The sequence below is a fragment of the Leuresthes tenuis genome, unplaced genomic scaffold (assembly GCF_036924035.1).
Source record: "Leuresthes tenuis unplaced genomic scaffold, fLeuTen1.0.hap1 SCAF_16, whole genome shotgun sequence".
NCBI classification, from domain to species: Eukaryota; Metazoa; Chordata; class Actinopteri; order Atheriniformes; family Atherinopsidae; genus Leuresthes; species Leuresthes tenuis.
Window position 1 is genome coordinate 9,085,953 of NW_027325370.1, and position 19,957 is coordinate 9,105,909.

The window sequence follows — 19,957 nt, forward strand, 5'->3', positions numbered from 1 at the left end:
TTTGGGCCCACCCGTGTGTGGCATCAGTGTGGTGCGAGTGGCTGCTCAGATAGAGGAACATATGACGCTTTGCTTGTCTCCACTTCCTGTAAAATTATGTTCAGCAGAAACAGCTACATGTGAAAACCCCGGACACTCTTTGAGACAAGTGAGAAAATGGATGACTTCTTGGCCGCCTCACAAGGAGTTCTCAGGACTGAATGAGATGACTCCCGAGGTAAGCTTCGCAACGCTTTCCTGCTTATTAGGTGGCTTTTTGTCTTCGAATTATCTTCTCCTTGCACAACCTTAATCAACAGTTGGCAGGGCCTTTGGTAGTCTGTCGCTTTGACAACTGTGCTATCAATGTTAAAGGAACTCTCTGATAAAACATGACAGCTACTTTAAGAGTATTTTTAGAGCTATACTTTTGCATCAGCTTCATCCTGCCTGGTTCACAAAGGAAATGCATTTATGAGCCACAACGATTATCCAAAATGTCAGAGAAACACGTTACAGTTTATTTTACTTTATGCAGACAGGTCACATCAACTTAGAGCACACCTGCTGATGCAAATCAGCAACTTTCCCCTGTGTAACCATTCAAAAGTCTCTTGAGATTACAATGTTAGGAGTGTTTATATGTTTTCTTTGAATTAAGTCATTCACTTTAACACTGAAAACTAATAGTTTACAACCTTGTTTGGTTGGTTTGTAATTATCAGGCCTTCATACAGCACAAAAAGTTTTAAAATGACTCACTTTGAATAAATAATGTGATTAAAATGCATCTGTTTTGCCTGCTATATACTGTATTTAACCATTATGAGTATTTCCAATTTCACGATGCACTGTTTTTGCAGTGTGTGGGCAATGTAACAGCCTGAGGAGCTGCCATGGATGCCCTGACTTTCAGTGGAATACAATACTTCCCAGAGAGAGAATTTGACCGAAAACTGACAATTAGAGCTGAGAGACATGAGCACCTACGAGGACGCAACAACGTGACTTCGTGTCGGAGCCCTACAAGAGACTTAGACACAAGATGGATCAAGGATGATCTGAAAGAAAAGAGACATCAGGCATTTCTGAAGAGGAGATCGGTGAGCCCAGAGCCATTCAGCTCCAAGTGTAAAAACTGTTCTTCAAAGAGAAGATCTTCTCCACTAATGTTTTCAATTAAGCATCCCAGTTCAAGCAGCAAGTCTGAGACAATGCATATACATACACAATATTCTTCTTCTGCTAATGGACGTCCAGCGATGATCCTCACACAAGAGAGCAAAATAGCTGATTATCCAAGCACCAGCAGTTGGGTAAATGATCCGTTGACATTCTTTGAACCTCTTCAATCTTTTTAGGGTAAGTGTGAGTAACACCTGCATTCCCTTTCCTCCCCTCTCCTTTCCTTAGGCTTCATTATGGTCAGAACCAATAACACTGACAAAGCAGGAGAAAATTCAAGAAAGGAAGCAGTCATCTACCTCCACACCAGTAACGATGAAATCAAGCCAGGACTGGATGAAAAGCACACATAAGAGAGAGAGTACTGTCAAAAGTGAGATTCATACACAACTTTTGGAGTAAGTGCTGTCAAATGATATATAACCTGTCCTAATAATAATGCTGTTATTCATCTTTCTCATAGTTCAAAAGACAAGCATCAAAACAATCTTCCAGACGGAAAAGAATCACCAAAAACTTTCAGTGCAGACTGAAAATATTTGTCCAAAACGGACTTTTCGAGAGATCAGTGTACAAACAGAGTGAGTTTGAAATGAAAAAATACTTTATTTTTCCCAAATGGAAATTATATGATACAGTTTAATTTATCGTCAAACATCCGCTTTAGATTGAGAGGCAGATATGATCGGTGATTCATATTTCTCTGATAACTTATTTCCCTTTATGCAGGTCCGGCCAGGTCACAGTCAAGGAAGCAGTAAGTTTCAAACTGTTTGCTTTGTAGATGTTAGATTACGAGGCTCAGGTGCAGGCGGAGGTGAGGCTTTGTGTTTGCAGAATCTGCTCCTGAGCTTCTTAATCTAACTCAATTTTTCATTCTATCAGAGAGCTTGAATGAAAAATACAAATATCCTTAATGTTTCTTTTCTCATTCAAACTAGGATGTTCAGAGATTATCGGACTACTTACAGGTAAATCAAACAAGTTTGTCCAGAGTGTTTTTGTTTATTAGAGAAATTCCAGTTTATAAAACTTTGAAAGATTGAATTATTCCAAATTATTTCAGATGTAATGCTCATGTGTTTTAGCGCCTTAACTCTCACTTTTCTGCTGTTTGTTTTCTGTCAGGAGGCCTTGTGGAGAGAGGAGGCAGTGAAGAAGAAGCTAGCTGCCCTGCAGGAGTGTTCAACAAGCCTCATAGACTCCTCAGACACACTGTGGACAGTAAGACACTCTATCTATACGCACAGTTTGCACATCCATAGTGCCTCAAGGTTGCAGTCTCCCTCCAAATCCCATACTCATGTTTCTTATTTTGTGAGGTTGTGTTCTTGATGGCCTTTGTTCGTCCTTGGTTGGCGCTACACTCTTGTCACAGTTGTGTACCCAGCAGCTGATGTCTCAGGAAGGCCTGTGCAGCTTGTGGTTTGGAGCTTCCTGCTTCCGCTCTCATCTATAGGACGAATGCAAGCTGTCATTCTTACACAGGAAGGGTGTACCAGTCTTAGAGTAGCTGTTATAGGTACTATGTACCCTCATTAGTCTGGCTAGTGTGGTTCTAATGAATGAGAAGGAAATATTGCTGTTTACCTTTGTTTGTTCGAGCATTTTATATTTCAGTTTTAAAAACTAAAGATCAAATTTGATTGATTGGTTGAGGTTTCATCTTTGTAAATTGTCCCCAAACTAAGGTATGTTATCATCAGCTTGCATGTTGTTTTTAGTGTAGAGCTGCAGCACATGTATACAATGATCTTTTTTTAGGATCACTGATTCTGTTAGTTCCTGTGTTTGCACCTGTAAGAGCAGTTTGTGAAACAACATGCTGTCTGTCATAGCTTTTGATAAATGAACCATTAATATTCCATCTGCAGGTTGCAGTATGACAGTCACTCATTTCCTCTCTAACCCACAGTCTCGTTGCAATGAGGACCTGCTGAGAAACAAGATCAAGACTCTGGAGGCGCAGCTGCAAGTCTGTCTGCAGGTAAGCTACAGTTAGCTCTTAAGAAACAACCACTTATGGATTTTTTTTTCATTTTCAACCTCACTGGGAATGTCCTTTAATTCCTGCGAATACTCGTTCACTACTGAAACAACTTGCTCTGACATTACTGAGCATATCAGTGCTTCTCTATGTTTTTCTTTGCATCTCACTCTATAAATATTCTAAGCTTTAGCTCTGCTGTGTTATGTCTCCACAGAGGTTTCCAAAAGATGGAGTGAAGAAAGTGGTGCAACAGATGGAGAAGTATAGAGTGACGTATGAGGAAAAGGCCTTGCTTGCTCTGCAGAAGGCCACACAGGAGAAATCTGAGGCCCTCAGCAAGGCTGAGACACTGCAGGTGAAAGAACAGACATATTGTTTTGATTTGACTGCAGAAATATCACCTGGTCATTTGGTTTTCAGGCGCTTTATTTTGGTTCTTGTGACCTGCAGATAGGTTTAACTTTAAAAAAAATCTTATTGTGACAACAGGAAGCACTAATCACAGCTAAGGCAGAGGCACTGAGGTGGCAGAGCCTTTACGAGGAGCTGAGACTGAGCTCCGGGAAACTCAGGGAGAATCAGCACCTCAGTGATGACCAACTTCAACAACTGCTCAGTAAAGTGGAGGTATGGCATTGTGACAAATCCTTTGGTTAGTAGTTTCAAAAAGTAAATGATTGTGAAAAGCCTGAGCGTGTCCTTTCCAGCTGTCCAGATCCAGAGAGGTTGAGCTGAGGGAGGTGGTGACGTTATTAAGACAAGAAAAGCAGGATCTTCAGTACAACATTTGCCTGCTGGAAGAGGACAACCAGACTTTGAGAGAGGAAATCCAGCATCTTCAAGGCAAGACATTTAAGTCATGTTTACTAAGGAGTAGCTTTAGTGTTGAATACTGACAGTTTTAGAAGCACTGACAATACTGCAAATTCAGCATGGCGTACCTGTTTAAAATCCCGTCTCTGTCATAGATGGCAGCGCAGGGAGGCAGGACTTCTTGCAGGAGATTCTCAGGTCAGAAGAAGTGGAGCCACGATTGACAACGAGGAGAGACTCTCAGCTAGAGGGGCAGCTCTGGCACACTCAGGAGAAACTCCAGCTCAAAGAGAAAGAGGTAAAGTGAGGACACGTCACAATAAACTGAAATACATCCATATTTCCATAGATTTTTTTCCAGGATTCAAATGTCTTGCACAGGTAAAATTACAGTTAAGTACATTGCAACATTAGATTAATCCATTTCCCAAGATTTTTTGTCATTTTTATTTATACTGTATAGTATATAAGGCTGTGCAGAGATGGATGCACACTACTCCATAAAAATCATTACAAATGGTTAAAGATACATTCAGATCTTAATAAGGGCAAAGTGTAGTTACACAAATTGTGTTCAAAATACATTACTATCCACCCATTTTCTATACCCACTTAATCCGTCGGTCGGGTCGCGGGGGGGCTGGAGCCTATCCCAGCGGTCATCGGGCAAGATGCGGGGAACACCCTGGACAGGTCGCCAGTCCATCACAGGGACACACAGAGACACAAACAACCACACACACGCTCACACTCACTCCTAAGGACAATTTTAGAGTCACCAATTAACCTAACTTGCATGTTTTTGGATGGTGAGAGGAAGCCGGAGCGCCCGGAAAGAACCCACGCACACATGGGGAGAACATGTATATTTCAAATTGTTATGTTTAGAAAAAGGTTTTATCAATAAGAGCCCATTCAGAACCTCTGGCTTTAAATACATTTTTAGAAGTTAATTCCGAAAGGTCTCCTGCACGATAAATCTGCTTTGGGTGGACCATAGCTAAATATAATCTGTATACTCTGGTTCCACATGGTGTGTGTGTGTGTGTGTGTGTGTGTGCAGTGTGAGGAGCTGCAGACAGAGCTGCATGTTATGGAGCAGGAGTGTCAGTCCAGCCAGGCCCGACTGTCACAGTGCAGAGAAGAACTCCGTCAGCTCAGCCACCGTCGCAGGAGACCAGTGAGTTGTGTTTGTGTGTCTGTGACTTCACGTCCCTGCAGTGTTCATAAAGTTCTAACTTTCCCTCACATTTCCTACCTATTAGAGCAGAAATGATAAAGGTTATAACTTTCTGCTTATAACGTGTTTGTTATTGATGTGATTTAGATATCCCTCTCCTTTCTTTGCTCAGACACCGTGTGGCTCCTGGTGGAGGGTGTGTGTGTTCTTCCTCCTACTCCTTGCTGTAGCAGGGGTTGCCATGTTGTGGTTGTGGCATCCTGCTTTCAGGGATCAAGTTGAAGTCCTGTACGCAGACATAGAGACAAGAATTGAAGACTATCTCATGGAAATGGCTTCTCCTCGACACTCAGGCTGTTTTAGACCCATATGATAATGTGATTGCTTAGAAACCCTTCCGTTGTAGATTTTGTTTTAAAATAAGACTTTTATAGTGTGCATGTTGTTAGTATTTTTACACTTAATTATTTTTTTGACTTGGAACTCAAAGTTTGTGCGATGTGTTGTGTTGACATGTGGAGGACGCACTGTACATGTGTGCAGAAACTTCAGGTGAACACAGTGTGACAAATGCAATAATGCTTGTTTGAAATGTTTGCAAGCTGTCTGCAGCTCACATGTTTTTTAGTTGTGAGTCTAAACATCAGAATAGTTGAACAATGGCAAATATCTTTTGTACTGTAAACAAATATTCCACCATAAATTACTAAACAATGTGGACAGCCAAAGCACAGTCCCACAGATTAAAAAAAAACAATATTTGGGCACATCTCATTGTAATGGATGCTGCCGTAGTTTTCTAACCCCCCAAAAAGCCCCTCAAAAGTTACTGAAAAAAAGGCAAAATATTAAAGAACTTTTTAAGTTGTTGTGATGATGGTTCTGTTGGATACTGAGGGGATTACTTCAGATTCAGTGTTTCTCAAAGGTGCCTCAAAAAGAAAGAGTAGGGACACAATAAAGGGCTTAAGAGTTGTATATTGGAATAAATAAAAGTATACTGTTACCAACAAATGTTACTGTTTATTTACTTATTTATCTGTTTATTTATGTTTTTATGGGAAAGTATATTGGGAAGAATGAAAGAGATAACCTTGGTGATCACATGCTTTTGTGAAGTAAAAGCTACAATAATCACCTCTGTTGAGTAAAAAGTAGACGAGTAAACAAACAGAAAATGGAAAAACACCAAATAAAGCACAGGTACATGAAATATTTAATCCAGAAGTTGGATGAACATGTTTTTCAACATTTCACCTCTCCAAAGTGTTCAATAAATTGTAAAGTATTTAGCACCAATGCCTTTATGTTAAGTGTATCAGATACAGATATGTCTGTTAATGATGGACTTTATGTGAAAATGCAGAACTAGAATTGGGTTGTTTTGAAAACATAATTGCCAAAATTCGGTCGCATCTTTGTATTGTTTTGAGTTCAGTTCACATTAAACAACTGAGAAAAAAGCATCACTGCAGCTTTAATCAGCACAATCCCAGTGATGAGATGTGAAAGTACATGGTGGTAACTACCAGTTACACATTTATTCAACACAAATGTTCATGAAGCTGGCAGACATAGCTCACGGCAGCATCTATTGTCTGATTACACTCAAACTTAGAGACAAAACCCACTCAAAGCTGCACTCTCTGAGTTGGATGGAGTCATTGTTCATTGTATTCAGTGGTTTTAACTGTTCCAGATAAAGCTCCATTCTCAACTAGCACTGACACAGCACATCCACAGCTCTTGTCTCTCACAAGCGCTTTTACCTGTATGTTCCCCAAATACATCAGCGCTCACTGAAGAGATGAATCTTTGCTGGCCTGAGGTCACCCAGTGATCGTCTCACTGAAGGTAAGAGGTGGCAGTGAATGTATCTGCTGAGGCTGAAAGTTTCTGTAACATATTTTGTAATTTTACAAATGGGATATTGCCAAACTCTCTTTTACTTACAGAGCAACGCTTGTCTGCAACATGAGGACTGCAATGCTGCTGCTTGTTCTGGGAATGTGTGTGTTGAGCGTCACATCTTCCCTGAAAATCTGCGCTTTTAATGTTCAGAGTTTTGGTGAATCAAAGGCAAACAACAGGAGGGTCATGGGGATTATACTGAAGGTATCCGGCTGTGTTAAATGCAGAATGAGACCAAGAAACAAACAAAACTACTGATAGATCTATTTTCTTTGACCTTTTTTTCTCTCCAAAGATTCTGTCTCGGTGTGACTTGAGTCTGATTCAGGAGGTTCGAGACTCCAAAGGAGAAGTAATACGAGCCTTGGTGAAGGATCTTAACAGGTAAAAAAACCCAAAGATATCTGTCGAATCATCTGTCACATTTCAAACATTTACTAAAAAACAGATTGAACTTTATTCATAATGCTGTCAGCAGAGTTGACAAACTCAACTCATATTCGTATGTGGAAAGTGAACGGCTGGGGAGGAAGAGCTATAAGGAGCAGTATGTCTATATATACAGGTAACCTGTGATGAATGTCAAACATAACTGGTTTCTTTGAATGGACATGATATCCTCACTTGCCTCTCCTGTATGATCCTCTCCAGGAACAATTTGTTAAAGGTCAAGGAGCATTATAAGTATCCTAAACTGGAAGGAGAAGGGACCAATGAAACTGATGTTTTCTCCAGAGAGCCTTTTGTTGTCCGCTTTCACTCACCTACTACATGTAAGTCTGAACGGAGACACATATATGGATTTAAACAAGTGCCAGACTAAATAATGATCGACTTCAGGTGCACAAAGGTGTCTAACTTCTCGGCTATCACCTATTGGACTAGTGTGCCACAAAGTTGGAGTACATTTTTTAATTTTTTTAATCTACTTGTTTGTTATGAGGGCGTTTCAGAGGTTCTGTTGAATACTGTTACAAAACAAAGAGCTTCCAGTCGCAATCTGAGTAGGTACAGATGTGTAGATGAGCTGAGGTGCTGCTGTTTCACAATGTGGTTGAGTCAGTCAGCCTTTGTGTTAATAAAACTTGACTTGCACCAGACTAATATCCGAATAAAGCCAAGGCTGGTTTTGTGACAGTCCCAGAGCTTTTGGTGTCTGCGCAGTGTTTTAATCCTTGCCAGATCTCAGAGTCCTGCACTTTAAATTAGTGGACATGCAATAGCTTTAATGATTATCCTCCATTTGAGAAAATCTCATTTCAGTCTATTTAGCCAAGAAAAACTGCAAGGTAAGATAAACAGTAAACAACCTACAGACCAGTAACAAATTGAGGAAAATGGCTAATTAAATTATCTAAGTAGCACAATGAATTTTGATACTTCCACGCGTCTACATTTGTTGTAGATGGGAAGATACGAGTGACTGTGAACACACACATTGTAGAGAAACAGACTGCAGAGGCTTTAATCATAAAGACTGTTCAACTGGTTTGAGTTTTAATAGGACCAGATACCAGAAAAAAAAGCTGGATTAAGGTCATATGTCTTGAAAAACTAAAAAAATAACTTTTCCTCATGTAATTGTGACATAGAAAGGGGTATCACATCTTTGTCGTGCATGAACCCCCCACTGCAAATATGAATACAGATTTAAGAGATTTGGCCTCACAATGAGGGAATCTTTCATACTGTGAGGAGGATTTTGCTGGGATGGTTTGGAAACATTTGTCCCCTTGAAGGAAGAAACAAAAGTTAATTAAAAGTTTTTGAGCATGAAGATGATCTGAATAAGTCACAAGATGAGCAGTCAGCTGAGCAGTCAAGAAGATTTTAGACAATTGTCAAAAATCAAATGATGGGATACCTTTTGGAAGAATGATTTATCATTTGTTCAACAAAGTTATACTTGTACAGTCAGTACCAAGACACGTTGAAGCTGTTCTTGCACTTCTTTGTGGGGTTTTCTTGTCCCCCATGTTAACTGTGGCCTATTCTAAAGAAATACAATGTGACAATGTGATGATCTGATGAAAAGGCAAATAAGAGTTCCTACATTCAGAAACCTGCATTTATTCAGACATGGAAGAGCTTGATTATATTTGAATAATAGGGAAATTAAGTATATTTTCTTCATATCAGACTGAAAATATGATCAAAGACTGGGTATGAATAAAAAATAAAGCTTTCATTATTCGTGTTTGTTTCCAGTGGTGAAGGATTTCGTCCTGATCGGGCATCACACTTGTCCCAAAACGGCCATGAAGGAGATCGATGAACTGTATACTGTCGTCAAAGGGATTTACAAGAAGTGGAAGACTGATGTGGGTTAAGCTACATCATCATCATCACCACCCTTATCAACTTTATGTTAACCCATTACATCTTGTTCAGAGTTCTTCACCTTAAGTTCTTGTTGGTTTCTCTCTTCCACATATGGTTTATGAGTAACTTCATGTTTTTGCACTTCCTGTTTTGCTTCTTTTCATTCACACTAGAATGTAATGATCTTAGGGGACCTAAATGCCGGCTGCAGCTACATCACTATTAAGGGCTGGAGGACCGTGCGTTTACGGAGTGACCCCAAATTTCACTGGTTAATTGGAGACGAGCAGGACACCACTGTGAGGGAGAAGACGCACTGTGCCTACGACAGGTCAGAGGCTGAATACGGAACGTCACCAGTTTTGAGTATGAATGTGTTTGTTTTCTGAAGGAAACATTTATCTCATGGATCACACATTGTCCAACAGGATCATTGTGCAGGGACGGGAGATTATTTCCAGCATAGTGCCAGGTTCAGCTCAACCGTTCAACTTTAAAGAGAACTTCCAGCTGACAGAGGCAGAGGTAAAGCTGACAAATTAATACTTGACTCTAATTCACTTTTATATGTAACATGACAATAATTCTGTTCCTTTCATAACGCTTCAGGCTCTTGAGGTTAGTGACCATTTTCCTGTAGAAGTCGAACTAAAGCCCAACCACCGCTACTTCCTTCGCCATGAGCTATAGATCTCACCAGATGACTGCCGACAACCCTGGACTTTTTTTTGTTTTGTTAAAACTGTAGTTTCACATGATTTTTAAATAAATTAGTCAATCAATATAGTATTCATTGGTTGTTTTTGGTTGTTTTTAGAATAACTCTTTTAATCAGAGTGGCACTGCACACATCTCAGTCACAGCATAAACATTGTTTCAGCATGAAGGAACTTTGTGTTCGACTGCTGTTATACTGCGCATCTGAAACCAAAACCACATCAAAGCTGACATAATTTCATGAGCTCATGAAGGTGCACTCCTGCAGCAACAGAAAACACAAAACATTAGTTTTTTTAATCTCACTTTGGGCAGAACCAGAGGAGCCGTCTCACATCTTCATCTTTTATGGTAGGTTCAGATCATTTAGACACCGCTTATCATTTACCCAAATATTTTAGATGTAATGTGTAATGTATACATAATCTGTTTGACAGGAAGTCACTCGCAGCAAAACCAGATGAGACTTACTTTGAGCTCTCTTCCTTTCTGAGTGGGGAGACTGATGCAATTAATTCACATTTGTCTTCACGTAACTCCTAGTTTGACTTCTTGATTTGTCTGTTTGTAAGAATGGAAGGATTTGGTGATCTCCTCACAGATGCATTTTCAGGTAAGAAACATATTTTTGGACAGTGTTTAACATATTTATAATTTTTTAGAACTATTTCCAATAAGTCATTTTCTGATGATGGTGTTGTTACAGAGACTTCTGTTCCATCATTCTCTGATGGAGATTTGGACTTTGAGAGTTTAGGTTTTGATGAGAAGAGTGAGGAAGTCAACATAGAAAACATAGCAACAACGACCGACGGGGCTCTGCTTCAGGAAGCAACTGCTGAAACGACAGCTTTGTTAGACAAGGCAGCTCACGATATATTGTACACGGCTGAAAATGCGTCTGAGGACCATAACAACGATGAAAGTGATGAGGAGGACTTTAAAGGGGTCAGTCTCATGAGCAAAACACCAGAGGACGGTTACACAAGCTCAGATGGAGAATCTCAAAAGGAAGGTTCTGTCTCTGGGGAGGAAAATGGGGAGGAGGATGTGGGTTCAGAGGAGGAAGCAGGGGATTTGTTGATGTCAGTTCGCTGCAGTGACAGGTGCCATGATCGCAATAAAGAGGACAATATCTTTGCAGAAGGGCAACCTATGGCCCCTGAGGGTGCTGATAACCCTCAAGATAGAAACAAGGCGCAAGGTGAGGCTGAGAGTGATGAAGAGGTGGCCTATTTCGGAGGAGTCCCTGAACATGGCAATGAGATGATGATGGTGAAAGGCGCTGGGGCTGAGGATGACAAGCGAGAAATAGAAGAGGACTCGTCTGATTCTGAGTGCGAGAGCATGAAAATCGAACAAGAAGAAAATGTTCATGTGCAGGAGACTGAGAATCCTTACAGGGATGTTACCACAAAAGCCAGTTTGGAGTTTCCGAGCATATCTTTGCAAAACCTGCAGGATCTCATTGCTGAAGTTGATGGAGAGGAATGTGTGGAAAAAATGACAGATTTCTCGGGAGAGGAGCACCAAGACGCCGGTGAGTGCTTTGCAGACTATCCCTCAGACCTTTCTTCTTTTGAATACACAGAGGATGGAGGGAATAATCAAGAAAATAAATCAAGTGCCTCAACTTGCATGAGACAAAACGCATGCCTGGAAAATGCTGTGACAGAAGTGACATGGATGGGCAGTGTTGGGGACACCGATGATGAGAAAGATGACGAGTTTCTGTACAGCAAAGATTTAGAGATAAATGCTAATGAGGTGACGAGTCTGGGTGTGGTACCTGGAGAACGAGATGAGGGGAAATCAGAGCATCTGCTGGCTGTGAGGGAGTGTGATGATGGAGATGAGACAGGGGGGAGTGACTCCTACAGCTCCAGTGATGAAGAGGAGCCACAAAGGAGAACCAGAGAGGAACTCACAGAAAGTATGAGGGTGAACTATCTTGAAAATGACAAGCAGCTGGAGGACATTCAGTTTTATGGTGGGAGCAGTGCTGCGCTTTCAAAGAGGAGCATCTCTGATGACCATCACATCACAAACGACTGGGATTTCGACGTGTTGAAAACCGACACCTTTCTATCTGACTACCTGTTAGGCGCAGAAGACACAGACAAGACAGAAACACATCTTTCCGATGTGAGTAAGTGTCCCACTGAAGATGTCAACAGTTACTCTGAGGTCCAGAGAGAGGATATGAAAATGATAAGCCTCTCTAATCAGGGATCCCTTGATGACAGCTTCTTCTTCAACACTGAGCTCGAGGCCTCTGGGGTCTCTGAGCTGGGACAGCTGGGAGACGATGAGTACGAAGACGATCGAAACTGGGAACAGGAGCAGGAGAGAATTAAGGCTTTCTACGAGTTTTACGATGACAGTGATGATGAGAACAGAAGAGAAGGTGGGTGTTCGTGAGACGGGTAACTCTGAATCAGAATAAGAGAAGCAAAAACATCAGTTTGCCACATATAAGTCTTGGTTCATCAGTTTCCAATTGTTCTTGTGTTTAGGCAGACAGATAAAAGTTCAGTTTTGTGCAGATCCGTTGTCTCAAGTCATTCACTACGAAACGGAGAGGTAAGCAAAATTTCATCTTAGTATCAAACATTATTGTCCATAACATTAAATACAACCAGGACAGAGCCAAACAAAACATGTCTCTGTTCTTCACCCAGCAGTGACAGAGATTCACTCAGCAGCTCAACAGACAGGGAGGAGGACCAGAGCTCTACAGACACACCTGATGTAAGAAAAATCCTTCACAATATTCCACACAATAACACATCGCGAACAAATACTTTGCTTCACTGCTTTGTGTGTGCCCAGGAAATGAGGGAGCCTGAGGACATCCTGCAAATAAAATCTGCAGCAGACCCCCCAAACGCTCAGGTGCCAGAGAACCTGTCAGACCACAGCAACACGCCAACCTGTACGGGAACACACAAGGTGTGTACTCACAGACGTTTGCTGAACGTTTACTTTGCATATGGTTGATTTTACCTCTCCGCCCTGCCTTTTTTTCTTACAGACTCTCAGCATGCTGAAGCTGACTGTGAAGACATGTGTGGTGATGGGGATGGGACTGCTGGTGTTCTGGCTGACCACAGACCAAATGGACTGGCTCAGCCAGCTTTTCTTCTTTTAGGGCTGTAGCTTATTTTGTTATTACACTGTGTTTATATTCTAAAGAAAAAAAGAAAGCTCAAATGACAATATTGTCTTGTAAAGAATGCATTGTAAAGATTTAGACAATAAAACTTTTGCACATACAGAAACATGTACGGTCACCTTTGATATGCCGCTGTGTGCTTAATAAAGTTCTCTTTTAGTTTAAAATGAGGCTGATGTATTTACATGAACAAATTCAGGCTTTGGGCACTGCAGACTGGATCAGGGCTTTGCACGCAGGGCTGATTTCACCGTAAAACCTTTTCTCTTGTTCACTTATATTAGTGATTGCTATCTACGTTCTGAGATCTTGTTGATAAGAGTTTCTAATCATTATCACAAATTCAAGAGCTCACAAATAAAGGCTTGAAAGCACATACAAAGAAAAAGATGGGAGAAAAACTTGAGTAAGGGGAGAATTCTCAAAAACTGCAATAAAGATGTATATCATATTGTCTACACTCATTCTATGTGTATGCCATGCATAAAGTGTGCAAAATATTGATATTCTGGGCATATTTTTTTAAATAACGTTTGTTGACTAAACTGTTTAACTATTTCTACTCGGTTTTACTTCTTAACCGTTTGAGTCAAAAGCTATAGCAACAGTTAACTGTTCTGTTAACAAAACAAATGAAGCGGTTTTACCACATAATTCTGGGTTTATCAGTGCTTTGGAGATATTAATACCTGACGGCTGGTGGCGCTGCTTAGTTTTTAGAAAGAAAAAGACTAATTTATTGGCACACAAAGAAGAATCAAACGGAAATGATGTCGGATTTCAAGTTAAAGTTCCAGTTTGTTTTAATACCTTAGTCAACAAACAAGGGCGGGGATTAAAGGCTTAGTGGGTTACCGTGTAACCGTACGACTCCACGGAGCATCAGCGCTGTCAAGGGAAGAAAAACAAGCGCTCGTTCATTGTCTATGGTAGAAGTAATTTCTGTTTCCATTTTTGGTAACTGAAACTAAACGCAGGTTAACCGAAAGCAAGACCCACTAAATCGGCACACTACATAAAGTTAACATGATTTCACTGACTAACATGTCTGCGCAGGATATCAGCGACCTGTTGGATGAATTCGGAATAAAACATGGACCTGTGGTCGGTAAGTGGCCCACACCCAACCGTTTGCTTTGCGTCCGTTTTTGAATTACCGTTGGCAACAGCTAACCTCTCAGGCCTCTTAGATCCCTATTAAGTAAATCCATGTAGTACACTCAGTCAAGATCATGGTTTGCTGTCAGCTTTTGGTCATTATTCCCCATATTTACACGTGTGTGATCTTTTCTACATCTTTCCAACAGACACCACCAGAAGTCTGTACGAGAAAAAGCTGAAAGAGGCCATGAGCAAAGGGAAAAAAGCCAAACCATCACCTGATAAAACTTTCTACAGAGAAGAAGGTACATTGTTCTTCTTTTATTGTTGGTCGTCTACTTGCCAAACAGAGTTAGACATTAAACTTCTATTTGTGATAAATATAGTTTGAGGAGAAACAACATCTGAATTGTTTTCACAGGGCTGATTAGCACTTAGGATCTTTAAGCTTGAAATATGGGCAGTTTCCTTTTCAATAGCAGGGAAATTATCAAAAACTTGACTGAAAAGTGACTCAGGCATTCATAAATATACCTTGTGTGTTTTAGCTTTTCATTGATTGACGGGTCTTAATAGTTTTCAACACCTTTACTTAAGCACTGTAGGCGCTGACTTGTTTTCTTTTATGCTACATATCAGGAAAGTGATGAAAAACTGGTGTTTTTTCCTTCAGAATTGAGTCTTTGGCATTTAGGACAGTAGACTCCTTGCTACTACCACTTTCATCTATGTGCTTGATTATGAAAATGTTAATTACATCCGTGCTCCTTTTCAATGCGCTTACACGTATTTGATACAATCTTAGAAGAGAACTTAGGTTCATCACCAACCTTAAAAGCCTTATTCGTCAGTGTTGGTGCTCTATAGGCTCTAAACACTAGTTTACTTTTAAACCGCAAAACTACTCTTAGTCTGGTATTTTTCTTCCAATCTGACATCACCCAGAAACGTACAGAAAGTTGACTTTCCTCCAGACATGTTCCTAAAAAGACACTGTTGGAGCCAATCTTTCAATATATTAATGTATTTGCGTGTCTAATTATTAACTGTATTTCTCGACATGACACAACCTCCATACACATGAGGCTCAGCAAAGCAGCTGAAAGTGGTCTAAATACTTTTTATTTTTTTTTTTCGGTAATTATAAATGTGCGGGGAATGTGTGGAAATATGCACTTGAGTAAACATTTGGTGTTGTGTGTTTTCTTTCAGAGGAGGAAGTCACCTATGTTTACAGGACACCCGTGAGTATCTCTTTCCACGCTGCGCCCAGGTGTTTCGGTGGCTTTATTGTTTTGCCTCGCTTGCTTCTTAAATCTAATAGAGATGGAGACGATCAAAGCTTTGATCTCATCGCTCGGAGATTTAGGACATGGTGTAATCATGACGCACCCTCTGTCAAAGGAGGAAAATTCAATATTGCTATAAAGTCATTGTTACATTGCCGACAGTAACGTTCCAGCTGATGTTACACATCTGTCATGCAGCGGCACTATATTTTGGGTTTTGTATAGTGCATCAAGTTGTGGGTTGTCCACAGCCGTGTTTCAATTCCAATAAATCTTATTGGTGCCTGAGGACAGAAATGGAAGATCATAAAGAAGTTAAACTGTCATTGAAGTTGTATAGCTGTGAATTAACAGCAGGATGTTACATTTATAACTAAATGTGCATCGTTTGAAATGTTCAAAACTCTTCTTCTCTTGTCCATCTTTTCAGGTCAGAAGCGAATGCTCTGGAGACAGGTCAGTGCACTAACAACTCTTCTACTGGACTCAAACCAGTGTTTTTGTCAACAATGACGAAATAATTTAGTTGTTGCCACTTTTTTTCATGAGGGTGACAACATGGCTCTTTAATGACTAAAACATGACGAGACTTGCGTGAGTTTTCGTTAACGATGGTCTGTCAGACGTTTAAAATGCATGACATTTCTGCTTATTGTAATCTAGATGTCAATTAAAACCTAAATCGTATCTGCTGCTACATCCTTTCCATGTTTGGCCACCGAGTGTATTGTGACAGAAGAGGGTGACAAATGTGGCCTCAAAGTAGGCGGAAAAAATAAGATCAACCTTAAGCGGCACCTGAAGGCTGGCCACAAGGATATTTTTTCGAAGTTACAAGTGCTGTTCATATATCGTATACATACGATGTTACTCGACAATCGGCTCGTGATAAATTTCATAGTAACCTTATAAATGAATAAGTTTTCCACATACTCCTGGCAGCAAATGGGCTGCTAACTTCAGGCTAAAATGAGCTTTGTTATGCTAACGTCAATTCATTCTGTTTTTACAAAAAATATGCATCTGGCAGACAAGCCCAAGTTGAGCATATGTGTTCCTCATCCATCACTCATATTTGGGGCATGTGTATGTTTATTGTACTTTAGCAAATTCAGAGAAATAAAGCCACAATTGCCGAAGTAGAATGTTTTTGTTTTGGGCTTTTTTGGAGTAAGGCAAGGCAAGTTTATTTGTCGAGCATAATTCTTACACAAGGCAATTCAAAGTGCTTTACAGCTACATAAAATCACAAGAAGGCAAATAAAATCATTCAAAAAACATACAAAATAATCATTAATTAATGAAATTAAAAGCGAAGTAATGAGCATTGAATCCACTGTTACCACTTTATCTGTGTTTAATGCACAATCCTTAGATCAGAAAGTATTTCCCGTTGGGTGGACACCTTGTATGTCTAAAACCATTCTTTTATTATTGTAATTATTGGTGAAAATAGCCGATCTGCAAGCTCACAATGTGTTGAATTTATAGATAAAACTGGACTAAAACTATTGTATATAGAAGTGAGTAAAAATTGACTAAAACTAATAAGCATTGTAGTCCAAAAGACTAAGACTAAATCTAAGATGGTTGTCAAAAACAACACTGACTCAAACTGCTGTTTCCATCCACAAACAAGTGAGGTAAGCAAATGTCATTCAGGACATGTGATGACTGTTTGTCTCATCAATCCAGCGGGGCTTACATGAGGTCCAGACCAGAGTGGACTGAGAGGGAATTTGAACCCAAGTAAGTTGATATCAAACAAACCGTTGTTGTCAGTGGCTGAAAAGCTTATAATAAAACCTCCTTTATGCTCTGCTTGTGTGTCTTTCCATAGGACTTCCTATTCGAGCTACTCCAAGTCAATGCCTGAGTACAGAGGGAGGGACTTTGTTGATCCGTAAGTGTCTTTGTGAAAAGTCGTGCATCGATATGAATCGTTTGGGTTCAAACTGTAGACATTACATGCAGCAGCTTCCCTCCTGCAAATGAGCAATTCCTGTTTTCCTCTTCCTTTAGCATATATTCAAGAATGTGTACCTAAAAAAATATTTCCATCACATGCAGGTATCTCAGATCAGATTAACAACGTATTTTGATGATTGCTCTAATTGGGTCAGTCACTCAGTTTTTGCTGTTAGTTTATATGTTTGTATTTCCGAACTGACATAGAAAAATGGCGCTTTTGTTCATTAACCTCATTTTCGCCAGTCTTTGAGTTTGTACGAATTTTTACTTTCTCCGGGCTGTTTATGATGGACAGGACCCGAATCCCTTTATTACTTTGAAGTAATAGTAGAAAAAGGGGGGGGGGGGGGGATTTCCTCATGTGGGCGCCATTTCATGCATTTAATTACTCCTTTTTTTTTTTTACTAACCTCCTCACAGCATGATAGAGATACGACTTAAAATTAAGTGTTAAACCACCCAAAATAAAATGCACTTCTAATTGGCTGTACGCATATACACTGGCCGTCCAAAACAAAGGTCACCGCCTGGATTTAACTAAGCAAAAAAATAGGAGCCTTCCATTGGATAATCACTGCGTGGATGATTATGTTTCAGCTGGCAACAAGCTACTGAAGCCTAACTGGTGCAGTGAGTAGCTTCTCATTTCTTAAACAACTGTGTGGGACACATCCTGTGGTCGTGGAAAAGATGTGAATCTGTTTTATGGGCACGCATCAAGCAAAGAAACCCTCTAAGGAGATTGCTGGAACTACTATAATGGGGTTAAGAACGCGTTATTAAAAGCTGGAAGAAATGTGGTCGGGAAAACAATCTTGAATGATCATAATCAGCGATCCCTTTGGTGCAATCATATCGTAAAAAAAAGCAACAGTGGAACTCACGGCTGTGTTTAATAGTGACAATAAGAGCATCTCCACACGCACAAGGCGAAGGAACTCAAGGGATTGGGACTAAACAGCTGTGGACCCTTAAGAAAACCACATATCAGAGGCTTCAATTTGCTCGGGAGCATAAAGATTGGACTCTGGAGCAATGAAAGAAGGTCATGTGGTCTGATGAATCCAAATTTACCCATCATGCCTAGCGCCTACCATACAATCCTGTAGGGGCAGTGCTATGATCCGGGGTTGCTGCAGTTGGTCAGAACTCGGTTCAGCTATGTTGTGTTCGCCCAGAGAATGAGGTCAGCCGACTACCAGGTTATTCCATCAGTGGATTTTTACTTCCCTGATGACACGGGCATATTCCAAGATGACGATTCATCGGGCTCAGATTGTGAAAGAGTGGTTCAGGGAGCACAAGGCATCATTTTCACACGTGGATCGGCCCCCACAGAGTCTCTTTGGGATGTTCTGCAGAAGACTCTCCCATCATCGCTAAAAGATCTTGGCAAAAAAAATGAATGCAACTCTGAAAGGAAATAAATGTTGTGACTTTGCAGAAGCTCACAGAAACGATTGCGTGCCGTTTTGGGACGGGCAGTAGTGTATATCCAATCCTTTATCGTAAAACCACCTTTTATGTTTGAAGTCGTGTGTTAATGTTTGCATCTTCTCACTTAAATTGCATTTTAAATGCAGGACTGTCGGTCGTGATCTGCTGTTTTTATCTAAAGGACATTTAGGGTTGTCTACTGTAAAAATTCTGTCTGCTCAAAGTTCTGATTAGGTTTTTCAGGTATCACAAACATTACATTTGCGTTTGAACCAAAGGCAGCACAGGACTTTGGACCCACTGTAGCATAACTCTTATCATCCCTCTTTAGGCCCTACATGTACGACACGCCCTCCACTTTCAGAAACTCCAGTTTGAAAGCAACTCCCATGAAATCTGGCCAAGATGCCCCGAAGGCGCCGGCGTCTCGTCTCTTCCCGCTGTGGGTTCAGTTTGTGTTCTTCCTGGCTGTTGCTGCCTTCCTCTACTTTGTTTTCACCAATATGGAGACAAATGAATCCCTCAAAGGAATAGCATGATTTTTCATCCTTTAATTCGCACCGAGGGATGTTTTTTTTTTTTGCTTCATTTTGCATTTTAAATAGTGAGATGTTTTATTTTTTTTAAGACATGGCTGAAATTGTGGTTTATGCAATACGTGTGTTTGCAACTGACATTTGTTCGCTTATGCTGACCTGTGCTTACAGGTAAAAATGTGTAATATTCACCCAGCTTCACTACAGCGCCACCCCTATAATCGTAGAAAAGATGCACTAAACCTTTCTTTGTGATACGTGGAAAGCAGTTCTCCTCCCATGCAGACAGAGGTCTGGAGAGCTCGCTGGTTCAGTGCACAACAGATGTTACGCTGCAGTTTCGCACCCGCA

At 40.5% G+C, this 19,957-nt stretch overlaps 4 protein-coding genes across 6 annotated transcripts; all 4 read left to right on the forward strand.

Moving 5' to 3' along the window:
* traf3ip3 (TRAF3 interacting protein 3) lies at positions 1–6,111 on the forward strand. The gene is made up of 14 exons (XM_072366563.1): positions 1–217; positions 843–1,295; positions 1,393–1,537; positions 1,628–1,745; positions 1,894–1,921; positions 2,106–2,135; positions 2,293–2,388; positions 3,080–3,151; positions 3,369–3,509; positions 3,644–3,781; positions 3,862–3,997; positions 4,123–4,265; positions 5,031–5,147; positions 5,320–6,111. Exons 2-14 carry the CDS (start codon positions 876–878, stop codon positions 5,518–5,520), a joined length of 1,785 nt encoding a protein of 594 aa, XP_072222664.1. The 5' UTR covers positions 1–217; positions 843–875; the 3' UTR covers positions 5,521–6,111.
* Positions 6,112–6,614: 503 nt separating this feature from the next.
* Positions 6,615–10,145, forward strand: dnase1l1l (deoxyribonuclease I-like 1-like). The gene is made up of 8 exons (XM_072366988.1): positions 6,615–7,262; positions 7,354–7,442; positions 7,537–7,623; positions 7,710–7,831; positions 9,267–9,379; positions 9,554–9,711; positions 9,809–9,905; positions 9,990–10,145. Exons 1-8 carry the CDS (start codon positions 7,122–7,124, stop codon positions 10,068–10,070), a joined length of 888 nt encoding a protein of 295 aa, XP_072223089.1. The 5' UTR covers positions 6,615–7,121; the 3' UTR covers positions 10,071–10,145.
* A 100-nt stretch (positions 10,146–10,245) lies between these two features.
* LOC140271859 (uncharacterized) lies at positions 10,246–13,439 on the forward strand. 3 transcript variants are annotated; one of them, XM_072367167.1, is made up of 6 exons: positions 10,247–10,448; positions 10,535–10,710; positions 10,804–12,504; positions 12,614–12,680; positions 12,779–13,049; positions 13,132–13,439. In XM_072367167.1, exons 2-6 carry the CDS (start codon positions 10,671–10,673, stop codon positions 13,246–13,248), a joined length of 2,196 nt encoding a protein of 731 aa, XP_072223268.1. In that variant the 5' UTR covers positions 10,247–10,448; positions 10,535–10,670; the 3' UTR covers positions 13,249–13,439. The 3 variants fall into 3 exon arrangements, with proteins under 3 accessions (XP_072223269.1, XP_072223268.1, XP_072223270.1); XM_072367169.1 differs by having other exon boundaries at positions 10,248–10,710; positions 12,779–12,848; positions 12,930–13,049; XM_072367168.1 differs by having other exon boundaries at positions 10,246–10,710; positions 12,782–13,049.
* A 786-nt stretch (positions 13,440–14,225) lies between these two features.
* LOC140271385 (uncharacterized) lies at positions 14,226–19,840 on the forward strand. Its single transcript, XM_072366581.1, has 7 exons — positions 14,226–14,380; positions 14,580–14,678; positions 15,586–15,617; positions 16,093–16,118; positions 17,358–17,411; positions 17,503–17,565; positions 19,402–19,840. The coding sequence occupies exons 1-7, from the start codon at positions 14,299–14,301 to the stop codon at positions 19,607–19,609; spliced, it is 564 nt and encodes a 187-aa protein (XP_072222682.1). The 5' UTR covers positions 14,226–14,298; the 3' UTR covers positions 19,610–19,840.
* Positions 19,841–19,957: the final 117 nt, after the last annotated feature.

What these genes read in the sequence shown, in the direction of transcription:
- dnase1l1l (XM_072366988.1), top strand. Translation starts at nt 7,122, where the DNA reads ATGAGGACTGCAATGCTGCTGCTTGTTCTGGGAATGTGTGTGTTGAGC. An exon ending in CTTTCACTCACCTACTACAT is followed by an intron (nt 7,832 to 9,266) that starts GTAAGTCTGAAC and finishes GTTTGTTTCCAG; the next exon opens with TGGTGAAGGATTTCGTCCTG. An exon ending in TCCAGCTGACAGAGGCAGAG is followed by an intron (nt 9,906 to 9,989) that starts GTAAAGCTGACA and finishes ATAACGCTTCAG; the next exon opens with GCTCTTGAGGTTAGTGACCA.
- traf3ip3 (XM_072366563.1), top strand. Translation starts at nt 876, where the DNA reads ATGGATGCCCTGACTTTCAGTGGAATACAATACTTCCCAGAGAGAGAA. An exon ending in AGGTCACAGTCAAGGAAGCA is followed by an intron (nt 1,922 to 2,105) that starts GTAAGTTTCAAA and finishes CATTCAAACTAG; the next exon opens with GATGTTCAGAGATTATCGGA. An exon ending in GGAAATCCAGCATCTTCAAG is followed by an intron (nt 3,998 to 4,122) that starts GCAAGACATTTA and finishes TCTCTGTCATAG; the next exon opens with ATGGCAGCGCAGGGAGGCAG.
- LOC140271385 (XM_072366581.1), top strand. Translation starts at nt 14,299, where the DNA reads ATGATTTCACTGACTAACATGTCTGCGCAGGATATCAGCGACCTGTTG. An exon ending in GAGAGGGAATTTGAACCCAA is followed by an intron (nt 17,412 to 17,502) that starts GTAAGTTGATAT and finishes GTCTTTCCATAG; the next exon opens with GACTTCCTATTCGAGCTACT. An exon ending in GGGAGGGACTTTGTTGATCC is followed by an intron (nt 17,566 to 19,401) that starts GTAAGTGTCTTT and finishes ATCCCTCTTTAG; the next exon opens with GCCCTACATGTACGACACGC.
- LOC140271859 (XM_072367167.1), top strand. Translation starts at nt 10,671, where the DNA reads ATGGAAGGATTTGGTGATCTCCTCACAGATGCATTTTCAG. An exon ending in CCTCACAGATGCATTTTCAG is followed by an intron (nt 10,711 to 10,803) that starts GTAAGAAACATA and finishes GTGTTGTTACAG; the next exon opens with AGACTTCTGTTCCATCATTC. An exon ending in CCTGTACGGGAACACACAAG is followed by an intron (nt 13,050 to 13,131) that starts GTGTGTACTCAC and finishes TTTTTCTTACAG; the next exon opens with ACTCTCAGCATGCTGAAGCT.